The 21,662-nt window shown below is 48.3% G+C and overlaps 1 protein-coding gene across 2 annotated transcripts in view; it reads right to left on the reverse strand.

Annotated features, from left to right (window-relative positions):
• Positions 1 to 21,662, reverse strand: part of LOC135239282 (A disintegrin and metalloproteinase with thrombospondin motifs 19-like) — a 91,163-nt gene that overhangs the window by 63,124 nt on the left and 6,377 nt on the right. For both annotated transcript variants that reach the window (XM_064307839.1, XM_064307840.1), the window contains exons 3-8: positions 17,341 to 17,500; positions 15,787 to 15,959; positions 15,214 to 15,297; positions 11,637 to 11,791; positions 8,543 to 8,586; positions 3,606 to 3,711 (exon numbers count right to left, since the gene is read on the reverse strand). In XM_064307839.1, the coding sequence (XP_064163909.1) occupies positions 3,606 to 3,711; positions 8,543 to 8,586; positions 11,637 to 11,791; positions 15,214 to 15,297; positions 15,787 to 15,959; positions 17,341 to 17,500 (722 nt within the window). The remainder of the gene's footprint in view (positions 1 to 3,605; positions 3,712 to 8,542; positions 8,587 to 11,636; positions 11,792 to 15,213; positions 15,298 to 15,786; positions 15,960 to 17,340; positions 17,501 to 21,662) is intronic.

Here is a 21,662-nt window from a genome sequence, read left to right on the forward strand (position 1 = left end):
ACTGGTTGTATTATATGAGTCAGAAATATCATGGGATGGATGGTTTTGTCACATTCTATCAAATTCTACCATCAATTCTGCTATTGATCATATATATTACATATGGAGAGGTCCTTAAATTTCTCTGCTCAAATGTTTATACTTATATGTGTTCTGGTAACACAGGTTGTAACTGTTGCTATAAACGGTCACACAAACTTGCCATTCATCACAGAAAACCATTACACAGTAACACATGTTAGAAAGCTCCACTACGCTAACGAGGCTTAATGCACAATGTGAGACGCAGCGATCTATCATTTTCACATTCGTTAGCAAAGCGGAAGCGTCGGAGCCCTATAAACCTGCTGTACGCGGGGCGACTGTCGTCACGGATGTGAACGTCGTCATGGAAACCACCAGCACACATCGCAGTAAATACCTGCCTGCACACGTCATTATACCTTCAGGAGGTTAGCGGCAGCGGGGAAACAGAGACGCGGTTTTATAAATGCGTGAGCCCCATAAAACCAGCGCTCGTACACACTATGAGTAATCACAGCCAGGACACACTAGAGGGTGTGTGTGTGAGGGACCCCAACAAACCTCTACACTCAAATTGTATTTTTCATATAAGGGGCCTGAAATGGAGAGAGAAGAACTCCCGCACCCCCCCCCCCCCCCCCCCCCCCCCCCCGCCCCCTTTGAGCGGCCTACCAGTACCAGCAGCACCCCTCCACTCTTCTTCTCTCTTCTCCTCTACCTTCCCGTTTCTCTTTGTATCATCCCTCTTTCAGGGGAACTGCGGACACCACACAATGACCGCTCACCCCGAACAGTAAAACGTTCATCGTCCATTCTTCCAACCCCCCCCCCCCTTCCCCCAACCAACTGAAACCCCGCCCCCACACCTCTGTATGAGTAGTAGTAGTAAAAGCTTGTTGGTTTACTAGGAAAGCACAGCCTGGGAGCTTGGGCCAAACTGACCTATGACCTCACAGTCAATGCAGCGGTGTGGATTACGCGTCTGACGAGCGAGGTGACAGCTGATCATATTCGGAATGCGTCTGAGCAGACAGCCACCCCCCATTTTAAGCAGGGACACCAAACTCGGGGTCATTGGTTATCCAGACTGTAGGGGCACTGGCATAACTCTGAATTTTGAAGCATAATCACTGGCACTTTGCGTATGGTACATTGAAATTATTTGTCATGAGCTCTCACTTTAAAAATGACAAAAGTAATAAAAACTAATTAAAACACAAGATCGACAAACAGTGTATACCTACTTAAAAACAGAGAATTAAAGACGACGTGCTTTTCAGTCGAGGAGGTTCGTGTTTCAGGATTACAGCCCCCCCCCCCCCCCTTCCCTTTTGGATGAGCTGAAGTCGCTGCTAAAAAAACGGAGTGTACCTCCAAAAGGAAAGCCGTTTGTTCGCTCACACTCAGTCCGCCTAATCCGCCTGCGTGTGGAACATCATGCGGCCGCGGGCTTGCTTTGAACTGCGGGGGTAAGCCAACACCAGCCAGTCCAGCTCACGTCCCACAGCTTACAGAAACATAATCTCCGAGACGTCTTCCCCCCTCGAGGGGCTGACAGCACACCTCATCACCTGGGACACCCCCCCTCCCCCCCACCACTAATCCTTTAACCCTTTAAGACACCAGATCACAAACTTGAGATCAGAATGTTCTTGAACTGAACGTTCTAATGCTGATGATGTCACAATCACTGCCGGTGACTGAGAGCAGCGGAGTTCTAGAACGCAGACTTGGAACTTTGAAAAGAAAAAAAAAAAAAAAAAACATTCCAAAAAACCTACTCTCCGCAAAGGGTTAACGCCATGCAGATGGTTTATTTCCCCATAACGCATCTTGTCACCAAAAAGAAAAAAAAGAAAAAAAAAAACTCTATAAAATAAGAGATAATGGCTGCGACCACAGACACAACCCTTATCTTTGTGAGCAGGGGGGGGGGCAAAAAGGACGAGTGAAACATAGCACTGCGGTTGCTTCACCGTTGCCGGGCTCAGAAAGTGAGGTAAATTTTGGGTCCATCGGTTTGGCGAGGCCCCGGGAAGGCCGCGGCTGCCAGAGGGTGACGCGATGCTGTGAGCTCATCGGGCCGCGGGGACGAGCGCCCCAGCCCTCATCAGCCGCCCGCTGTCATATCTTGGGACAGATATGGAGAAAAGAAACGGTTCGGAGGAGGAGGAGGAGAGGGAAAAAACAAAAACACGGCCCCACAAAAACCTCTTTTATTCGGCGAAGGACGCAAACCCAGGGACCCCGGCCCGGCTGCTGGCCGCCTCGGCTTCACAATAAATCACCCGCATCGAACGGGACAGAGAAGATAAACGCGGAGCACGAAGAGAGGCTGATATCACTGTTTAAAAGACATCGCGCTGGCGGCGCGACCAAGCCTCCGAGCATCTCCCAGAGCGGAAAAGCATTCAACCGTTCAGAAAAAGCATTCAACCGCTCAGCACGCATTACGACAAATATCTTTCTGTTACCAATCACAGTGCAAGATTATTATTATTATTTTTTTTTTACATGTACAGCACAGGACTAATCGCTAAATATTAACCACCAATTGCTGCTAATTCATAAAAGCAGCAAACTAAAGAGGAGAAAGGGAAACAGTGTTTGGAGTTTGCTGGGGGGCGGTGTGGGGGGGGGGGGCGGTGACTGGAATGGAGGGATGACCGTCCCTCCGGGTTTTTAGGAAACCAGATGGTTAGTTTGAGCGGAGCTGTTGCTTCTCCGGTTTCCGGGGGTTTCCGGTGGTTGCCGGGGGTTACTGGTGGGGGGAGGGGGGGGGGGGGTTCCCGCAAGACCTCGGCAGCCCACGGACGCCGCCGTCTTGCCAGCCCAACCGACTCTTTTTTTTTTCCATCCCTCGTTCCCAGCATCCTTCTCTCCTCGCTGCCGCCACCCAACCACGGCTCGGCGGAGTGATGACATCACTCACAGACAGTTACGGTGGGCGAATCCTAAAGCACAGTAGATTTAACGTTCCCAACACTGATATCGTCATCCGGGGGGAAGGGATGATATCACGGGCGGGGGCGGGGGGGTTCACATCGGAATTGTGGACCAGGGGAGGGGGGCACTAGGGAGGCCATGTCCTCCCCATTCCGGTACTCATCCCCCCCCTCCAACTTACAGGACCTGTTGTCTAGTTGTCTGGGAGTGAAGCACAGAGCCGGTTCTACGCATAGGTGACAGGTGATCACCTAGGGCCCTATTTGTCAGGAGGCCCCATCACCCACCCCAATCAATCCTTGCCCCCCTGCCCCCCCCTCCAGATGTTAAGTCAGGAAGTACTCTGTGAGTGCAGACTGAGGGTACCTGAGACTCCCCCCACCCCCAAGCGAGGCTACAGACAATCACAAGCTGCCCTGGGGGGCCATCCTGTCACAGCCAGTATTGACATGGTCAGGATTTGATACCCGATCATGGGGCCCTAGAACAGTGTAGAAGAACAGTGTCTTAACAGAATGAGCCAACCAACCCCCCCCCCACTCCACCCCCAGGATACTCTACCGGGAGCCTTGGCACAGCCCCGTTTTTGGGTTTTTGGATGTAACCCCCCCGGATGAGAGGCGGGAAGCACTCACTTGTGGCCCATCTCGTGGGCGATGGTGAAGGCCAGGTTGAGCCCGTTGTCCTCGGCTAAGATGCACTTCCTCTTCTCACTGCACATGCCGCTCAGATAGGCAATCCCTCGAGAGACACAAACATGCATTAAACACCAATTACCCCAATCACATCACTGCAAGAAAAAAACATACCCAACCAACTGCAATTAACACCAAATCACAAATAACACTGCAATTTAACACCAAAAATACACACAAATCACACCACTGCAATTTAACACCAAAAATACACACAAATCACACCACTGCAATTTAACACCAAAAATACACACAAATCACACCACTGCAATTTAACACCAAAAATACACCAACCACATGACTGAAAATCAACACCAAAAATCCAATCACATCACTGCAAGAATAACAAAACACATCACTGCAGTTAAACACAAAAATATAGACCTATCAGAGAGAAATTTCTGCTTGCTCAAGGACCAAGAGATAAGATGTCAGCACATTATCGGTATGTGATGTAATTTAAGGTTTCCAGTGTATTATCAGGTCATCTTCTTCTTGCCTGTTCAGGGTAGGAGCTACCTGACATGCCTGCTGAGTGCAAGATCATTCCTATCCCAATATCACTATATCAATCAAAGGCACAGCAAAACTATTCCATTTAAACCCCCCATGGGTACTCCACCCACCATCTGGGTCAAACACTTTATTTGAAATACTTCCACAGCTTAGACACGGCAAAAACTGCACTATAAGCGAAATCAAACGTACATGCTTTGCTATAATCGCCAAAATGTAACATAGCAGTGTAGAACAAGTGTACATTTTAACCAAAAGTGGCACTGAAACAAATATACATCACATGTCCATCTCTCTCGTGACTTCTCCACCTCCCAACAAAGATGACCTTGAATAGAGGGAAGATACTACAACAAAGGCTCTGCTCCTTTTCAAAGGCTTGCAGTGTGAGGTCACAAATACGCGATCAGAATGTTCTGAACTGAGCGTTCTAATGCTGATGTCACAATCGCTGCTGGTAACAGAAAAGCAACTGAAAGTTCTAGAACACCGACTTAGAATTTTGGAAAAAAAACAGCTTTGCCAAGGATTTAAACATTTCCCAATGCAGGTAAACCCCCCCCCCCCCCCCGTCTCCCAGCCCCCCACCCTGCAGTAGCACCAGCTCCACCCCATCGCCCTGTGAGTGCCGACGAGCTTAGCACAGGGGTGACAGCTGCGACTGTGGGGCTCCTGTGGGATCGGGTTAAGGGGGGGGGGGGTAACGAGCAGAGGGGATTTCGTCCTTTCCCATGGGGGGGGGGGGGACCGTACGCCGTGACCTTTGATGGCTTAATCATCCCGCTGAAACGCTTCCAGAACTAATGCCACTCCACCACGGAACAATCCCACCTTTAATACGGAGAGGAGAGGAGGGGGGGGGGGTGAATAAAACTTTGGCTTTGGCCAGACATGTCATTGCTATAGTAACCCCTCCTCTGCTCTTTCAAAATGACCTCACGAGGAGTCACACAGCCGCCCCCACCCGCTTAAAAAGAAGCCCTAAAGACCACCCCCTCAGTCACAAACCTGAGACGACTCGCCCATGCTCCGTCTGATAAAGAGCGGCAGCATAGCATTATGGGTAAAGGAACTGGGTTCCAAACCTAAAGGTTGCAGGTTCGATTCCCAGATAGGACACTGCCGTTGTACCCTTGAGCAAGGTACTTAACCTGCAGTATATATCCAGCTGTATAAAAGGATGCAGTGTAAAAGTTATGTAAAACGTTGTGTAAGTTGTGAGAGAAGAGGCACAACTCTCATCTTGCTTTGTTTCTTTAACTCTTTCATAATCTCCTCCACAGATTGTAAAATAACACACAACCACCTTTCCCTCCCTGCCTTTTTATTAAGTGTACATTAAATGGACCCAACGGCTGCCAATCAAGGCAAAAGTACGGACTTTTCAATCCTTTCGGGGCGTACCCAAATGTCTTCTACCGCTCGATATTTTTATTGTGGGTCATGAATCTCCGGACGGGGTCTCTAACGGCAGACGCAGGCGAGACAGAGAGGCCTGACATGTGCGGCACACCTGTGCACACGTTCGGGCCGAGGCGAGCCGAGCCCAGAAGCACACAAGCTGGTCCCGTGCCCAAAATCCAACCCCCCCCTCCGTCCCCCCTCCCCCCTCCCCATTCCGCCCTGTCACCGAGAGCTCAGATTTGATGGGATGTGACGGAATATGACGGAATATGACAGATGCATAACTCTGGAACGCTAGGCCGCAGTAATCCACACTGCCCAGAAAATGACACTGTACACTGCGAGTGCTGGCACACCCCCCCTCCCTCCTCCGCCCCCCCCCCCTTGCAAAAAATGGGCTATTGGGACGGGACAAATTTATTACAGAACCCAGGGCAATTTATTGAGGGCTTAAGACATACTTTCAAATTTTTAAGAACTCCAGCAGGACGTGTTCGTTCGTAAGCGTGCATTCGCCCAAATCTGTTTTATACATAACAAGTTTTTTTTATTTTCTCAGAACATTCAGCCCTGAAAAAAAAAAACATGAAATGAAAAACGAAAACTGTTCGAAGGTTTTTGCTCATATGAAACAACATGTTAAATAACCTGAATTAGGAATCAGTCCTAAATTCAATTTGTGTAATCAAGCCAGAAACAGAAATGAATTTCTGATTAATATTCTCTGATTAGATGTCTACTGCTTGCCTGGTCACACAGACAATCAATGTAGTTGTAGAAAATGAAGGGGATACGCAAATAGAACAATTTGTTACTTTTTACACTGATCAATCAAAAACTAATATTTTTTTCCTAATCTTTTGTCCTCCCCAAATTTGCCATAATTCTCTCCCAACCTGGAGGTCCCGCTTGTGTTTGAGAGTCAAGCTCAGTATTGTAATTCCTTCTGTCAGTTCAAGAGAACAGAGAAAAGGACGCATTCTCCCTCAAAATATGTTAAGTTCAGCGACTGCTACTCCTTTACAGTCGAGCTCCCCCAGAGTGGTGTTGGATAATGGCTCAGGCTCATGCAGATAAAGCATACTGACAGGCTGCTTCAGTATAACGTGTGAGGTTTCGGTTTCACATGCTCAACGTTCTTAAATACTTACAACCCTCCCTGAATGAGAGTTTTAAACATTTCCTACCCTACGTTTCTTTACTTAACTGAAAACACTCTAAGACAGACATAAAAACAACAAAAAAATGACTTCCTGGTTGTTGTGAAAACTGAAAAGGCGCACACACACACGCACTTCGAACAGAGAAGGAAATGCACTTCCTCTCTGCAGCCAGCTGCAGGACTGTAACGCATGTTCTGCTCCAGCGAGGTGAGACCAGCCTTCGGACTGCTCCCTGTGTCGAGCAGGAGCACGCCCAGTGGCGTAACACAACGCTGCAGAGCAGAACATGGCCGCCATTACAGTCTCGCCAGGATGCGCAGGTGGCCCACCACGGTCGTGAGGCCTACTGTGTGGTGGGGGTTCGAGACTACTTTGCTCCCGATTTCACGACCTCACAACGCAGCGGGATCAGGGAAGGAAACTCAACGAGCGCACGGATAGGTTGACAGTCCCTCCCCCTTCCATCCCCACCCCCCACCAAGGTGACAGCCCACCTTTTCTGATTGCTCTGCTTTGGATGTTTATAGGGCGATGGCTTTGCAGGTTGATAGGGCAGGTCTGGTGCTTTTCTGATCAGTTCACTAGGGATGGTAGTCTCCCTGTTGGGAGTACTGGAGGAGAAGACGTGCGATCAGCCTGACAGGCTGCTGACCCGGCCACAGCGGGCCCCGTGGCGTTCTCCACAGAGAGGAGGAGCAACCGTCAGACTCCCAGCATGCCGTGCGAGAGGGGAACAGACAGCGTACCTCCCCACCGGTCACCGGGGGGGGAACCCCCGAAACCCCCAAACTCCGCACCTCACGCCTAAAACGGAGCGTCCGCTCGCTTCACCGCCCTGACGGAGCAGAGGATTCCAGCGAGCGCCGATTCCTGAACCGACTCTGGCACAGATCGCGTGCGGCTCACATCCCGCGATTGGTCACAGGGATAGGGACAAGGGGCCACATCTGGACAAACTTACCGCCAAAATATCTAGAAAATGATGCAGCACTGACTCCTGCCATTGCCAAACCCCCTGTGATGACTTCATGTCTTCTGGGGTTTTTTTTTTTTCGCTTTTCGCAGAATGTTCAGGACCTGCCAGCCTTTCAGCGATCAATCAATAAAGTCAAATTGAGCTTTTCCATGTCCTGCATTGTAATCCAATGTTATGCATCACTAATCTTTTTTTTTGGAAATATTGGTGCCCAGGGGTGGTATGGTGGTGCAGAGGGTAGCACTGTTACAGGAAAGAAGGTCCTCGGGTTCGAATCCCGGCCTGGGCCTTTTCTTTCAACCGGCTGCTTCTTTTTACACCACAGACAGGAGCTGAGCCCACGCAGAGTGGAGTCGGAGGAAGACCTTTCATATGTGGTTTTGACATGCAGCCCGCAGGCACCCGATCGACCAGTGAGGGGGCGCTAGAGAGCGATGCAATGTGACCGCTGACAATGAACCTCCAACTGCAACAGACATCGGTTACGGAGCTCCGACACAACAGACTGCACGTCCAGTGGCTCTTCACGGTCACATTCCCGAATAAAAACTACTTATGATGTGTGGACAATGCCTCATGCCACAGCAACACCCTGGCATCCAAACCTGTGCCTGCCTTCTCTTTACAGTAACTACTCAAGCTAACTTCAAAACCCAAGACGTCACAGGGGAGGACACTGGCATTTTGCTCTGGACTGAAGTCACATCACACACACAGACAGACAGAGACACACAGACACACAGACAGACACACAGACACACAGACACACACACACACACACACACACACACACACGTGAGGAGGGATGTTTAACTTACCCACGGTGTCACACGGCTCATCTTTGTGCACACAGAAGTCCTTCCTGAAACAGAGAGAAAGTGGAACGTCAGCGTGAAGCAGGTGAAGCCTGCGTCCAGAGGGCCTGAGCGATTTGAGCCCAATTTCTGCAGCTGAGTGGAAGGCTACCTCCGCTGTAGCCAGACACCCCCAAACTGCAGTCTCCCCGCAGAAAGCCACCCCCAGGTTAACCAGGAGACACGTTTCCGGTTAAACTCGTGACCTTCGCTGGCCAGGGGTCGCCACCCCCTCTGTCCCGGCTGGTATGTGGTCAGCTGGGATTTGGAGGGGGTGAAGACTGAGGAGAAGCAAACCCAGACGCCCAAAGCCCCTCACTATCCCGAACCTGGTTCTGTCCTCCACCCTCTACGTGGCAACCTGTTAAATTTCAGTCAAATTTCGGTTACAGTCGGCATGACCCCGGTTATGGTCAGTCTGACCCTGGTTACGGTCGGCATGACCCCGGTTACGGTCGTCCTGACCCCGGTTACGGTCAGTCTGACCCTGGTTACGGTCGTGTCAGCCATTTCGCGAGAGCTAAACTGGTCTGCCAAACAGGCCAGAGGCTAACAGCCTTGAACTCGCAATAAAAAATATCTTCCATGTTTGCCATTCCCCCCAAGGAATGTGTGTGTGTGTGTGTGTGCGTGTGCGCGTGTGTGTGTGTGTCTGTGTGTGTCTGTGTGTGTGTGTGTGTGTGTGTCTGCGTGCGTGTGTGTGTGTGTGCGTGTGTGTGTGTGTGTGTGATAGCAGGGTCACAGTCTCAGACGGTTTCACCGTCTTGTTTACATTACCGAGCGGTCCCAACTCAGGAAACGAGCACAAGCTTTTATTTTTCCTTTTCTTTTCTTTTTTTTAAAATTTAGTCTACAAAAACTAATTTTATCTTGAAACTGAAAACGTGGAGACCCGGGAGAGCTTTCTGAGAGCTGCAATTAGCTCATTTCTGCGAGGAGCGGAGAAAGCGGAGGCGTGGGGGAGACCAGTTGAATCCAAGCAGCAGAATGAATCAAGGTTAGCATTAATCACACACCAGCTGTGGGCTACATTGAACGGGGGGTGGGGGGGGGGGGGGGAGAAAGCCTTTTCGTCTCCATGCCTTATCGTTGCCATGGAGAAACAACTATTCACCTTTAACGTAATGCATTAACTGTGAGATAACTCACTGTGATCCCAGATATACTGAGCCTGTCCAGGTGTCCTCTAGACTAAACCCTGACTTCATTCGACAAGATTTTTAAAAAAGAACATCGACCACTAGTATTCATAGTAGTAGGAGTAGAAGTGGCAGTTGCCATCGTGCTAAATAGCAGTTATAGCTGCTGTGGATATTACAGCCACATGTTGTTTATTTTGGAAGCTTCACTGCACACTGGGGGTCACACAGGGCTGCACTCTGCATGCTTCTCATTTGTATTCTGTGCTGCAGTTTAAAACACCATCAGCCACAGTCACAGTCACAGTCACAGCCACAGCCACAGCCACAGCCACAGTCAGTTACGGTGCACTAGGACACATGTCAGTTAGTTCAATTTTTAAAAAGGAGATGGTGACTTGTGTATTAATTTATATTCTCCACACATATCTGGACGGTGGCTGGTGGCCATCGGCCATTAGAGGCCTGTCTGTGTGTGTGGAAGGCAGGCAGGAGGGGGGAAAGAGGGAGAGAGAGAGAGAGAGACAGGCAGGTAGGTCGCTGGCAGTCTCAGAGACAGACGGTCGCGGCAGGGTACTGTGTCCAAAACTTGCGATGGAACGAGTCCCAAAGATCCGTTGACTGAGATGACATAACTGCATATGCAATGGGGTGGGGGGTTGGCGCCGAGGGGTGGTGGGGGACTAATGTCATTTCCTCCATCCTGTCGGCCATCCCATTTGTCTGGTGCGGGTTCGACCGCAGGTTGTGTTTCCCATTAGACCCCCTGGGCTTGATGGGAGGACCAGAGGACGCAGGGCGCCGAATCAGGGACCAGAAGGGCCGGGCCCACACAGGGCGTGTGCACACTGCCTGTACACTCCGCTCTTATTGGTGGACACAGGTCACATGGGGAAAATTTGTGTCCAATCAGAGGAGAATGCCCATTTTTGTGCCTCGTATTCTGACACGTGATGCCACTGAGGCGCTGGGTGGCAGGTGAAGCAGGACGGGCAATACTCCCATGGGCCACTTTTACAGGCCTGACTCTCACTTCTCACATAAACCGCAATTCAGTTTAACATGGAGGTGCGCCCTACTGTCGCGAGTTTTGAGCTACACCCCGAGGTTCATCACAGCCCACGTAAAATAAAATTACTTGCCCTCTCCAGGTCGTGAGGCAACATTCTCAGCATCACAACAGGCAAGCCCTTGAGGATTTATTTCAAAATCCAGATGTAGTGATCATGTAGCAAAGTGTTTCTACATACTCATAAGTGTTGCTCAAGTAATTAAAACAGTGTTACTCTGAATGGACTAAAACAAGTGCACTGAAGAAAAAGTCTTGCCAGATATGCAGGCCCCCCCCCCCCCCCATACCTGGAAGCACCCTTTGGATGCAGACTCTTTGGGGGGGAAACCTTTCATAGATGTCAGATGTTCTAATCTACAGTACAGCACAAGTCAATATTATTCTATGAGGAGTCTCATCTATATGGCAGCCAAACAACCCCCTCTCTGTCTCATGCATATATCAGCGTTCCAAGACGGGACACTGATGACGATAACATTCTACCTCTGCCCTGTAGGTATAGGACGGTACAGAACTATACGCGAATCCATTGAGTAATGGAGGCATGACTCATTTTTCAACATCAATTCAACGGCCGAACCAGAAAAATGTGGTACGGAAGCATATGACCTGGGCAATAAGACAGTCCCGCTTCAGATCTTCTATAATCCAACACAGCAGCGCCGTCCAGACCTTGGTCAAATTCTTTGAAATACTTTAACCCTTTAGACACACGCTTTCAAATTTTTTTACCAGTATCAGTAACAGATTTGGCAGGGTCTGGTGCTGTCTAGCTTCCACACAGAGCCCGACGGGGGGGGGGGGGGGGGATGGGGGGGGGCCATGATTAACCCTTCGAGAGCCCTACCGTGTGATGAGGATGGCGGTGTCCACAGACGGAAGGTCGTCCCGCCATCGCGGGTCGAAGTCGGAGGCCATGCCCTTCCCCCCGTACTCCTCCTGCTGCCAGCGACAGAAGCTCTCCAGCATCTTCTCTCCGTGGTGACCGATGTACATGCTGGCCTGCCAGGGCAGAAGGCAAATTACCCACAATCCACTGGTCCAGGGGAGCACATGACATAGGTCCACAAAAAAAAAAATAGCAAATCGCAGGTGCCAAATTGACCAGTGGGGTCACTGTTGAGTTCAAGATGCTGGGTAAACCCTGCCCATTGAAAGTCTCTCTCCCTGGGTGACACACTGGCATCATCAGGATTTGGTCACAGTTATCAGTGGCACGGTCACGGTTCTGCTGTGGTAGATACTGGTTTCGACAGCAGGAGCGGAGCTAAGGGGACGTAACAGTGAAAGGGGTGGGGCTAAAGGGCGTAAGAGAGAAAGGGGTGGAGCTAAAGGGCATAAGAGAGAAAGGGGTGGAGCTAAAGGGTGTAATAGAGAAAGGGGTGGAGCTAAAGGGCATAAGAGAGAAAGGAGTGGGGCACAGGGGGAGTAACAGGGAAAGGAGATGAGCACGTGTGTGTGTTTGTGTGTGTGTGTGTGCGTGCACACAGGGGGGCCTCTTCATTTTGTTTCCAGCACAGAATTTCCAGATCCGTCCCTGCTGGTCAGGACTGGATTTCAGATGGTAGGGCTTAGCGCAGCGTTGAGAATAAATACTTAAGCTTGACACCCATTTTACCAACCCAGACAGAGATTTTATCCAAAGCCCTGCTAGATCAGACAGGCGTGCTGCCACTCATCCCACAAAGCCAAATCGCAGGAAGGATAACAAACCGACATAAAGAAGCAAAGACTCTGCCGTTTGCACAAATACACACAGAACCGAGACCGTCAGGAGCGATTAGCATCAACAGCAGCCATCAAAAACGACCACTGAACAGCCAATAGGCAGCCACGATCGCCAATGATCTCATTTCTAACCTCCGCTCAGCTGGCAAATATCAGCTTGAGACACCACAGAAAAAAAGACAACAGACGCTTTCCGGAACTTCTCTAAATTATGCAGGCCATCGCAGAACCCATTAAGCGCACAGAAAATTAAAGAAAAATGCGAAAAGTGCGAAACATTAGGTGCGTGAGTCTTGGCCTGAGCTGCCTGCCATGGTCCCCAAAATCAGCGCAGTCAGAAACGGGAAAAGGAACACGTTTCCTGGAGCATTCCTGACATCGCCTTCAAAATTGATGACAAACGCTCCTCAGTCCTCCTGCCTTTTGGAAAGGCGGGGACTGGGGCAAAGCCACCACTCAGCATCTGTGATCACTGACCCCGGGGGCAAACAGGCCATGAACCAGCAAAAAAAAACCCGCAGCATCGAGTCACGTTTCTTCTGTTATTTTCAAAAATAACTCAAGTTACCGAGAAAACGGGAACAAATTTGTGTCTCTGAAATCCTGCGATGTATTTTCTCATATTTTTTGTAAACCAACTGGAAAAAAAAAAATCGGCAGACGGTGCCAGCGAAGGCCTGTGGGGCTTATGTGGAGCTGATCTCCGGGAGAAGATCAGCGCGTACACACAGACGCGCGCGGAAAGGGACGGAGAGAGACGAACGGGGGGGGGGGGGGTGCCGAATCGAAGGCGCTCCTCCTCCCCAGATGTTTCCACTGCGGAGAGCTTTCAGCCGGAACGGAAGCGGCTCCTTCGGAAAGAGCCGGAAAAGCTCAGCCGTACTCCGCGGCTTCCGCCACACAGAGGAATTTCACCGCGAGACCGGGAACGCCAGGAGTCACATGACCAGCTCTTCACATCATTTAAAAAAAATGTAAAAAAAAAATTTTAAAAGGAAAATGTGTCTATGCTGTTCTGTAGCCAAATACTTTCAGCTTTTATACACCAGTAAAAGTTTATTTTACAGATTACTGAATATTCCAAAGTATGACTATATTATGACATATTATTGCACGTTGACGTGTTAAGGAAAATTTTCATGGATCTTCAGGAGCCTCTTCAAATTTAACTGGCACCTAAAGAGTTAAAGTATGTGAAATATGCATTTGACCCAGGCCTGGAATGCATGCATTATGCAACCTGATCATTTGGCCACAGCAAGGTAAGCAGGTATAATGTGCATGTGTGTGTGTGTGTGTGAGAGTGTGCATGTTTATGCATGCGTGTGTGTGCTCTCACTCTCTCACTCCCTCCCTCTCTCCCTCTCACTCCCTCCCTCTCTCCCTCCCTCTCCCTCCCTCTCTCTCACTCTCCCTCACTCTCTCTCACTCTCCCTCTCTCTCCCTCACTCTCTTTCTCTCTCCCCTCTCTCTCCCTCTCTCTTCCTCTCTCTCTCTCTCTCTCTCTCCCCCCTCTCTCTCTCTCAGAGCAGAGTGGTTAGCCCCAGGGCTCTATGCCCCCCCCAGGCTCCAGAATAAGCCTCTCCAGATGGTGCAGGATGCAGAAATCCAGATTTAAGAGGTACCTTTGGCCTCTTGTTCAACACCTGTCCCCTATAACCCAAATCCGTACCCTCCCTGAGTCATGCTTTCCACACACCGCTGGCCTGAAGACGGCTGCATTCACCGGGCCAGCCTAGAAGCGCTCTCTGAGAACCTGCCTGTGGATGGCGCCATACAAGACGAGGGCTGAGTGACTGATCATGTGACCAGGGCAGGGTAAAGGTGTAACGTGTGTGCAAGAATCATGTGGTCATGTAATCACAGCAGGTAAGAATGTAAGGTGTGTGTTTGGTCTTGTGGTCAATGCAGGTAAGAACGTAATGTGTGTGTTTGGTCATGTGATCAGAGCAGGTAAGAACGTAGTGTGTGTTGGTCATGTGGTCAAGCATAGAACGTAATGTGTGTTGTCATGTGATCAAGCGTAAGAGGGTGTGTTTGGTCATGGGCAAGGCAGAAGAACGTAAGTGTGTTTGGTCATGTGATCAGAGCGGTAGAGTAAGGTGTGTTTGGTCAGTGGTCAAGCAGTAAAACGTAGTGTGTGTTTGGTCATGACAGAGCAGTAAGAATGAGGTGGTGTTTGGTATGTGGTCAAGGCAGTAGACGTAATGTGTGTTGTCATGTGATCAGAGCAGGTAAATGTACGGTGTGTTGTCATGTGTCAAGGCAGTAAGAACGTATGTGTGTTTTGGTCATGTGACAGAGCAGTAAGAACGTATGTGTGTGTTTGGTCAGATAACAGGTAAGATGTAGGTGGTCTGTCATGGTCAAGGCAGTAAGAACGTAATGTGTGTGTTTGGTCATGTGATCAGAGCAGGTAAGAATGTAAGGTGTGTGTTTGGTCATGTGGTCAAGGCAGTAAGAACGTAATGTGTGTGTTTGGTCATGTGACCAGAGCTGGATTTGAGAGTAACGTGAGTTTGGTCATGTGATCAGAGCTAAATAAGAGAATAAGGTGTGTTTGGTCATGTGATCAGAGCTAAATAAGAGAATAAGGTGTGTTTGGTCATGTGATCAGAGCTAAATAAGAGAATAAGATGTGTTTGGTCATGTGATCAGAGCAGGATAAGACTGTAAGGTGTGCGATTGATCCTTACTGGGGTCTCCTGCAGAAGCACCAGCTTGGTCAGGCGAATGTTGATTTGGATTCCAAGGCTCTTGTGTTGAAACAGGTTAAAAACCTAGAAGAAATTTAGAAAAAATGGTTTGCCTTTTCATGTAAGAAATGTAATTAAGGCCACTTTTGACATGCGGTTTAGTCAAGTGCAAAAAAATTATTTCAGCACGTGGCATAGATCAAATGGCAGCCTCCTGGACTTCTGACAAACTCCAAAAAATTTGGCCTTCAACTTCAGAGCCATCTCATCTAATCCGAGCTTCAGCACCACTACGACCTGAGAACCAGGCCTTCCTCGCAAGACCGAAGGGATCACAGAAAAGTTTAAAAAAAAACATAAAATCACAAAATTTACATAAAAGCCAGAGTGGCTTGTTGCTGCCGGGGTTATGATTTCCTGCCAGTGCAAAAATATATTTGATATATTTGATGATCCATGTTAGCAAATCCCTCCAAACTGCATCGCTGACACATTCACCCAAAACCCGAGTTCACAGGACGGTGAAGGGATATGATTATTAAACCTGCTGCCAGATTAATAAGGCCCACTCACCATATTCATGATGGTGAGAATGAAGCGTTTTGCCGCCTCGGTGCCATGGTAACTGACCATCGCCGGGTCGGCGACGACCAGCGTCTCCACGTCGTACTCGTGGAGTAATTTGTACGAGTACCTTTTCCCTCGTCCTCCTTCCCACGTCTTCCTGCCTTTCGTTTTCGGCCTCTCTGCAGAAAAAAAAAACACAACAACAACAAAATTGGGGCGGCAGTGTAGCATAATGGGTAAGGAGTTGGTCTTGTAACCTGAAGGTCGCAGGTTTGATTCCCAGGTAGGATACTGCCGTTGTACCCTTGAGCAAGGTACTTAAACCTGCAATGCTTCAGTGTATATCCAGCTGTATAAATGGATGCAATGTAAATGCTATTTTTTTTTTAAATAAGTTGCGAAAGCCGCTCTGGATAAGAGCATCTGCTAAATGGCTGTAATGCAAAATTGAGGATATACACTGAGGATACACTCTGGGGCAAGTCAGCGTTACAGCACTTCAACAGTTCAACAATTCAACTGCGCCCTTAAGCGAGTGGGGGGGGGGGCAGGGGGGTTAAAATCAATCAAAGCTAGAAGAGAAGAGACACACAGCACTAGCCCACTAGCATTGCTCCAAGTAAAGCACAGACTGCAGCTCCCCTTGGGGTCACAGTTGTAACCTTTTCCTTGTCTGCGATTGGCCGACAGGGTAAAGAGGGTGGGTGTGATGCCTTCTGGGGGATGTAGTCACGGGGGGATTGGGGCTCCACTGACATACATGCTTCAAGGTAAAACTATGCTACGCTAAAGGCTCTCTTCCAGACGCACTGGAACTGGGTCGAGAGCGTTTTACAGTAAAGTCCCTCTCAGCTGCAGGCACTTCAGCCTTCAAAGCTGTGAAATGTGGAGCAAGATCGTAAATCACGCAGAAGCACTTCTCCATGCAGGGGAAAGTTATGGACACATTTTTTTTTTGTACAGTAATGCCTTTGAGCATTTCCATCACAAAGTGAATTTGGTAGTTTTGTGCAACAGCAAAGGTTATTAGGCCAAGCCATAAACATTTGCGGGAACCAACAATTGCCATTTTGGCCAGAAACACACACAAAAAAAAAAGATTTCCCTTTAGAACCGTCAAATGCAAGATACCAGGGTTATTAAAAACACAAACTTGCATTTATTTGCACATGTTGACTGACTCCAGCAAACTGACAATAACAAACAATGACCACCAAACCTTGGTTCCAACATAACTAAGTCTAAAAACACAATAAAATTACTTTAAACATGAACTAGTACCCCAATATATTTGTAACTTTGAGAAACAGATCAATCATAGGTTTAGCAAAAATGTGACATTTACTTGTGAAAACATTATAATTGTATGAATAAATGATCAGTCATCACTTTAGACTGCAAACCACTTAAAGCCATCAAAATAATGTGTTCTGCAAAATGTTCATGCATGTTCAAGAAATAATAAAAATGACGGAGGAGTTGAATATAAATAAAAAATAAAAATATTTTTGACAGCACGTCACGCATCAAAATGGCCATTGTTCAGCGAAATGAACACACCTGGAATGACTCCGCAGGAACCGGGAGCCTTCTGATTGGCTGGCCTCTCCTCCGCAGCACGCCTCTTCCTGTAGACCCGATGAGCATGCCCCGTCACCACCAGCGTGTGGTTCACAGGCTCGATGAATAAAAAATCCTCACCGAGCTCGATAAACCCCATCTGGACAGGAGAAAAATAAATAAATCAAGACGATGACATTAATCTGTTATTGCAATTAATCAACAGCATGCTCACTGCAGGGGATGAAACAAAATGGCGTCCGCTTCTGTGCAGTACCGGATGAGTGATGTACCTGAACTAGTGTGGGAACTCAACCCTTTAAGATGTGAGGTCACAAACATGTGATTACTTAAGAATAATCTTAACTGAACATTCTAATGCTGATGTCACAATCACTCCTGGTAACTGAAAGCAATGGAGTTCTAAAACACTGACTTGTTGAAAAAAACATTCCTACAAAACCAGGCTGGTCGATGCGAATTTGAATGAATATTTAACCGAGAATTTCCTATATACATGTACAGATTACGTTCAAAAAATATTTTATCATCAGGGACCAAAAACAACGTTGCTTTCTCGCCACATCAATAACGAACGCAATTTCCGTTATTGTGCGACAGATATTCAAAAGATAGTAGCGGCGCAGGGCGATGACAACAGAGTCCCAAAGCAAACGTTCGTTCTGCCGCTCGCTCCCTATGTAGTGTGCTACATATTTCCACTATATAGGGAATAGTGAATGAGTGAACCAGTGAGTCATTTGGGACGCAGCCCTACTCTTCAAAGCGGTAAGAGCCCCATGGAATCCTCTGTGACTTGGCTGCGTCCCTTCGGAACTTAACGCGAGCCCCACGGAACACCCCATACGTCAAAATGAGCATTCCCACAATGCAGTGCAAATTCTGCATCAAAATTAGCTGAAAAAGCAAGTTTCAGTGTGGCAGGCTTATCTCTCTGGTGTACGTCATGCCGAGAGGGGAATTCAAAAACTGGCAATGACTAGTTCCAGCACTGATGACACTACAAGGCAGGGCAGGTCATTTAAGGATCTGATCCCCTGCCTAGCTCTTAAAACACTTTTCAATAATGCAAAGCAGCCCTTTTCCTAATCTAATACCTTTGGGCCAGCGTGTATGAACGCTTTTGTTCCAACCAATTACCCCGTTTTAATTGGGCCTATAAACAAATTAGCCGAACTGCATTTCCCATAATGCACTGCAGGGAATTCGTCCGCTGCAGCTTGACTGGATCGATTAAGAAATTAAGAGCAGCAAAAACCCAGGACACGGCAGCCATTAAGACTAACCTCGCCTTAGGGGGCCTGGGGGCACCTAGTCCCCCCCACCCTAAATCAACACGACGATGACAACCTGCTGTTCCGTGGTGCCAGGACTGATGCACACAACATGGGCCGGCCGGCCGCCATCTTACAGGCATTAAACTGCGCTAAATGCACTCGGGTCTCACTCCTGCATCAGGGTTAACCTTAGGAGAATCAAGAGGCATTTCTGACTGCAGAAAAATGTACATCACAGGTCACTCACTTCTCGTAGTATAATGGGTAAATAGTTGGTCTTGTAAACTAAAGGTCACAGATTCGAATCCCCGGAAGGACACTGTCGCTGTACCCTTCAGCAAGGTACCTAACCTGCATTGCTTCAGTATATATCCAGCTGTATAACTGGATGCAATGCAAAATGCTAAGTTGCGCAAGCCGCTCCGGATAAGAGCGTCTGCTAAATGCCTGTAAAGTAACGTAATGTAAGTTACTCCAACTAACAAACCCCTGAATCAGCTCTTCCTGCAAAGAACCACCCCAGCCCCCCCCCCCCCCCCCCCCGAACAGGATCGCCACTTCTAACAAACCCAAATTATCTCCACGCACCCGTTCTCCCAGGACGGAGAAGACAAAATGTTGTAAGCAACTCTTAAATACCCCTCGGAGGATAACCTGATGTTTGAAAGGAATGTTCCAGAGACGAAGGTTCACCGCACGCCCCCCCCTTCCCCTCTCCCCCCTCTCCCCCCCCAGAGAAAGCCCATTAGGTCTGAGGTCGTTTAGCGCTGACGACCGCCTCAGACTAAACAAGGGGACCGCTTTGCCTGATTAAAAGGAAGCTGATTAAGTTATGGTGCGTGGGTCGGGGGGGGGGGTGGTGCGGTGGGGTCGGGGGGGTAGGAGGGGGTGGGGTGTGGTGATGGGATGGGGAGGGGGTGGGGGCGGGGTGCCCCCCACACAGACGGGGAGCCAAATTAAATCATGTTTCCCAACAACCGGTAACCTGCGAATTGGGTGAGCATGTTGCGAGTAAAAAAAAAAAAAAAAGAGAAAAAAAAAATTTTTTTTCAAGAATTTACGACCGCTGCGATGCACGATGTTGATGGGACTTAACGGACATTTGTGCTGACGGAAATGAGCATGGCTGATTTCACCTGAGCGAGCTTCACAGGCTCGCAGAGCATTTCGCCCGTCGTGTCATGCGAACGTCGGCACGAAGCTGGGCGTGCTACAGAGAGGCCGTTTGTATCAGTGACAGAAAGGCTTAAGACGACGGAAGCCTTCTAAGGAAACAATTTTTTTTTTGTGTGTGTGTCGAGATGCCAGCGGTGCTGGCGACAGATGTCAGCCACGTCACACAAAATATAGAAAACCGTATGACTGGAACTCGAGGCCAACTCACTTTTACATACTCTCTCATCCCATAAGATAAGCTGGGTGCTGTGCACTATTTATAGTTATTATTAACAACCGAGGCATGTTCACATTTGTAATTACTGATAAATTGTCATTTTTTTGTTACATTTCTTCGCTAGTCAGTCAAACCACACTAGAATTCCTGGGCAATTTTCTCCAGTGTCGTAACTGACCAAATGCGCATAGCAAAACCGCCATCCATGTCCACAAACGCTATTTTATTATTCATTTCATTTTAGCCAAGAGAGACAACGCACTGAAATCAGCATATTAACAACTGCACGAATACTAGGGCCGTCAACAAATTTCCTTTTTTTTTTTTTTTTTTTTTAAAATAGCGACTTTCCATTAGATGTGTTAGTCAGCACGACTTGATCTTCATGGCTACGGATAACAGATACCCAATGAGTTGTATCTCATCAGACCTGTGGTTTGTAGTTGTTCCAAAGACCTTTGGTATGCACTTACTGTACATCAGTTGGGATAAAAGCACATGCCAAATAAAATGTAAAGTAATGAAATCAGCTGGTTGAGTTCACGGGTGGAAGAAATGCAAGGCAGGACTTTTAGCTTTCTGACCCCCGGACTTGGTACCGCTGATTGTCCCGCGACACTTTTGCAAAACCATGTTGTTTAAGCGTTAATGACGAAGCGTCTCAAGAACGAAACAAGGTCAGAAACAAGAGATGTTGAGGATGACCCATCTGTGACCCACATGCAGAGCAATTTGAGTTCTAGCCACTGAAAAGCTGGCTATTTCTGCGGCGGTTTTGGCTCTTCTAAACACTTCCTTTGGTTGGAGCAAAACTGAAGCATGTGTGACCATTAAGGTGCAAATTACTACGACACCACACACCACAGAAGAGAGGTCCAAGACTCGGGCCGTCCACTCCCAACTGCAGTTATAACACAGCACGCATTTTTATTTTTTATTAGCAATTCAGACAGCTGGCAATTTAATGAATCTAATCATTTTAAGTGTCTTGTCTTGGGGGTAAATCAGTAGTGAACTATCTGGAAACTGCCAGGAAAAGGTTTAAATGGCCCTTTTAAAAGCCTGAATCTTACATTTTTTAGGCGTCGACCCAACTCTGCAGAATGATGTCATGATCTGCTGGCGTGTATCCATCGATAAAAAACTTTATGCAGACTCTGTAGAATGATGTCATAATGCGTCCTCTGAATATTCATGAGGTGGTGAGACCAAGTACAATTCCGTGACAATTTATTTAACAGAAACACAGCACCAGGAATGGTTGTTGCCATCAGGAAAGCCACTGTAGTTAAGAAGCAGAGAGAGGACTACACAGTAAGGTACACCAGGAGTTGAGCATCTGGTGAGCCTAAAGAATCTGTGGCGGCATTATTAAGGTTCATTATTTGGTTCAAAGGTAAAAGGTGAGAAGGTCATGGGCAAAAGATGAGGCCTTCTTGTCACACAGTCAGGCATAACGTCCATGTGACCTCATCACCCAATTAGACCAGCCACTGGGTCTGAAGCTCAGGATCCCACATGAACCTCATTTTCACTCTGCCATGCTTGAGTTCCCGAGCGTGACCCAGGTATGGTCCTGCTCGAGCGTGGCCCAGGTATGGTCCTGCTCGAGCGTGGCCCAGGTATGGTCC

This window comes from Anguilla rostrata, chromosome 14 (genome assembly GCF_018555375.3).
Source record: "Anguilla rostrata isolate EN2019 chromosome 14, ASM1855537v3, whole genome shotgun sequence".
In the NCBI taxonomy this organism is placed as follows: Eukaryota; Metazoa; Chordata; class Actinopteri; order Anguilliformes; family Anguillidae; genus Anguilla; species Anguilla rostrata.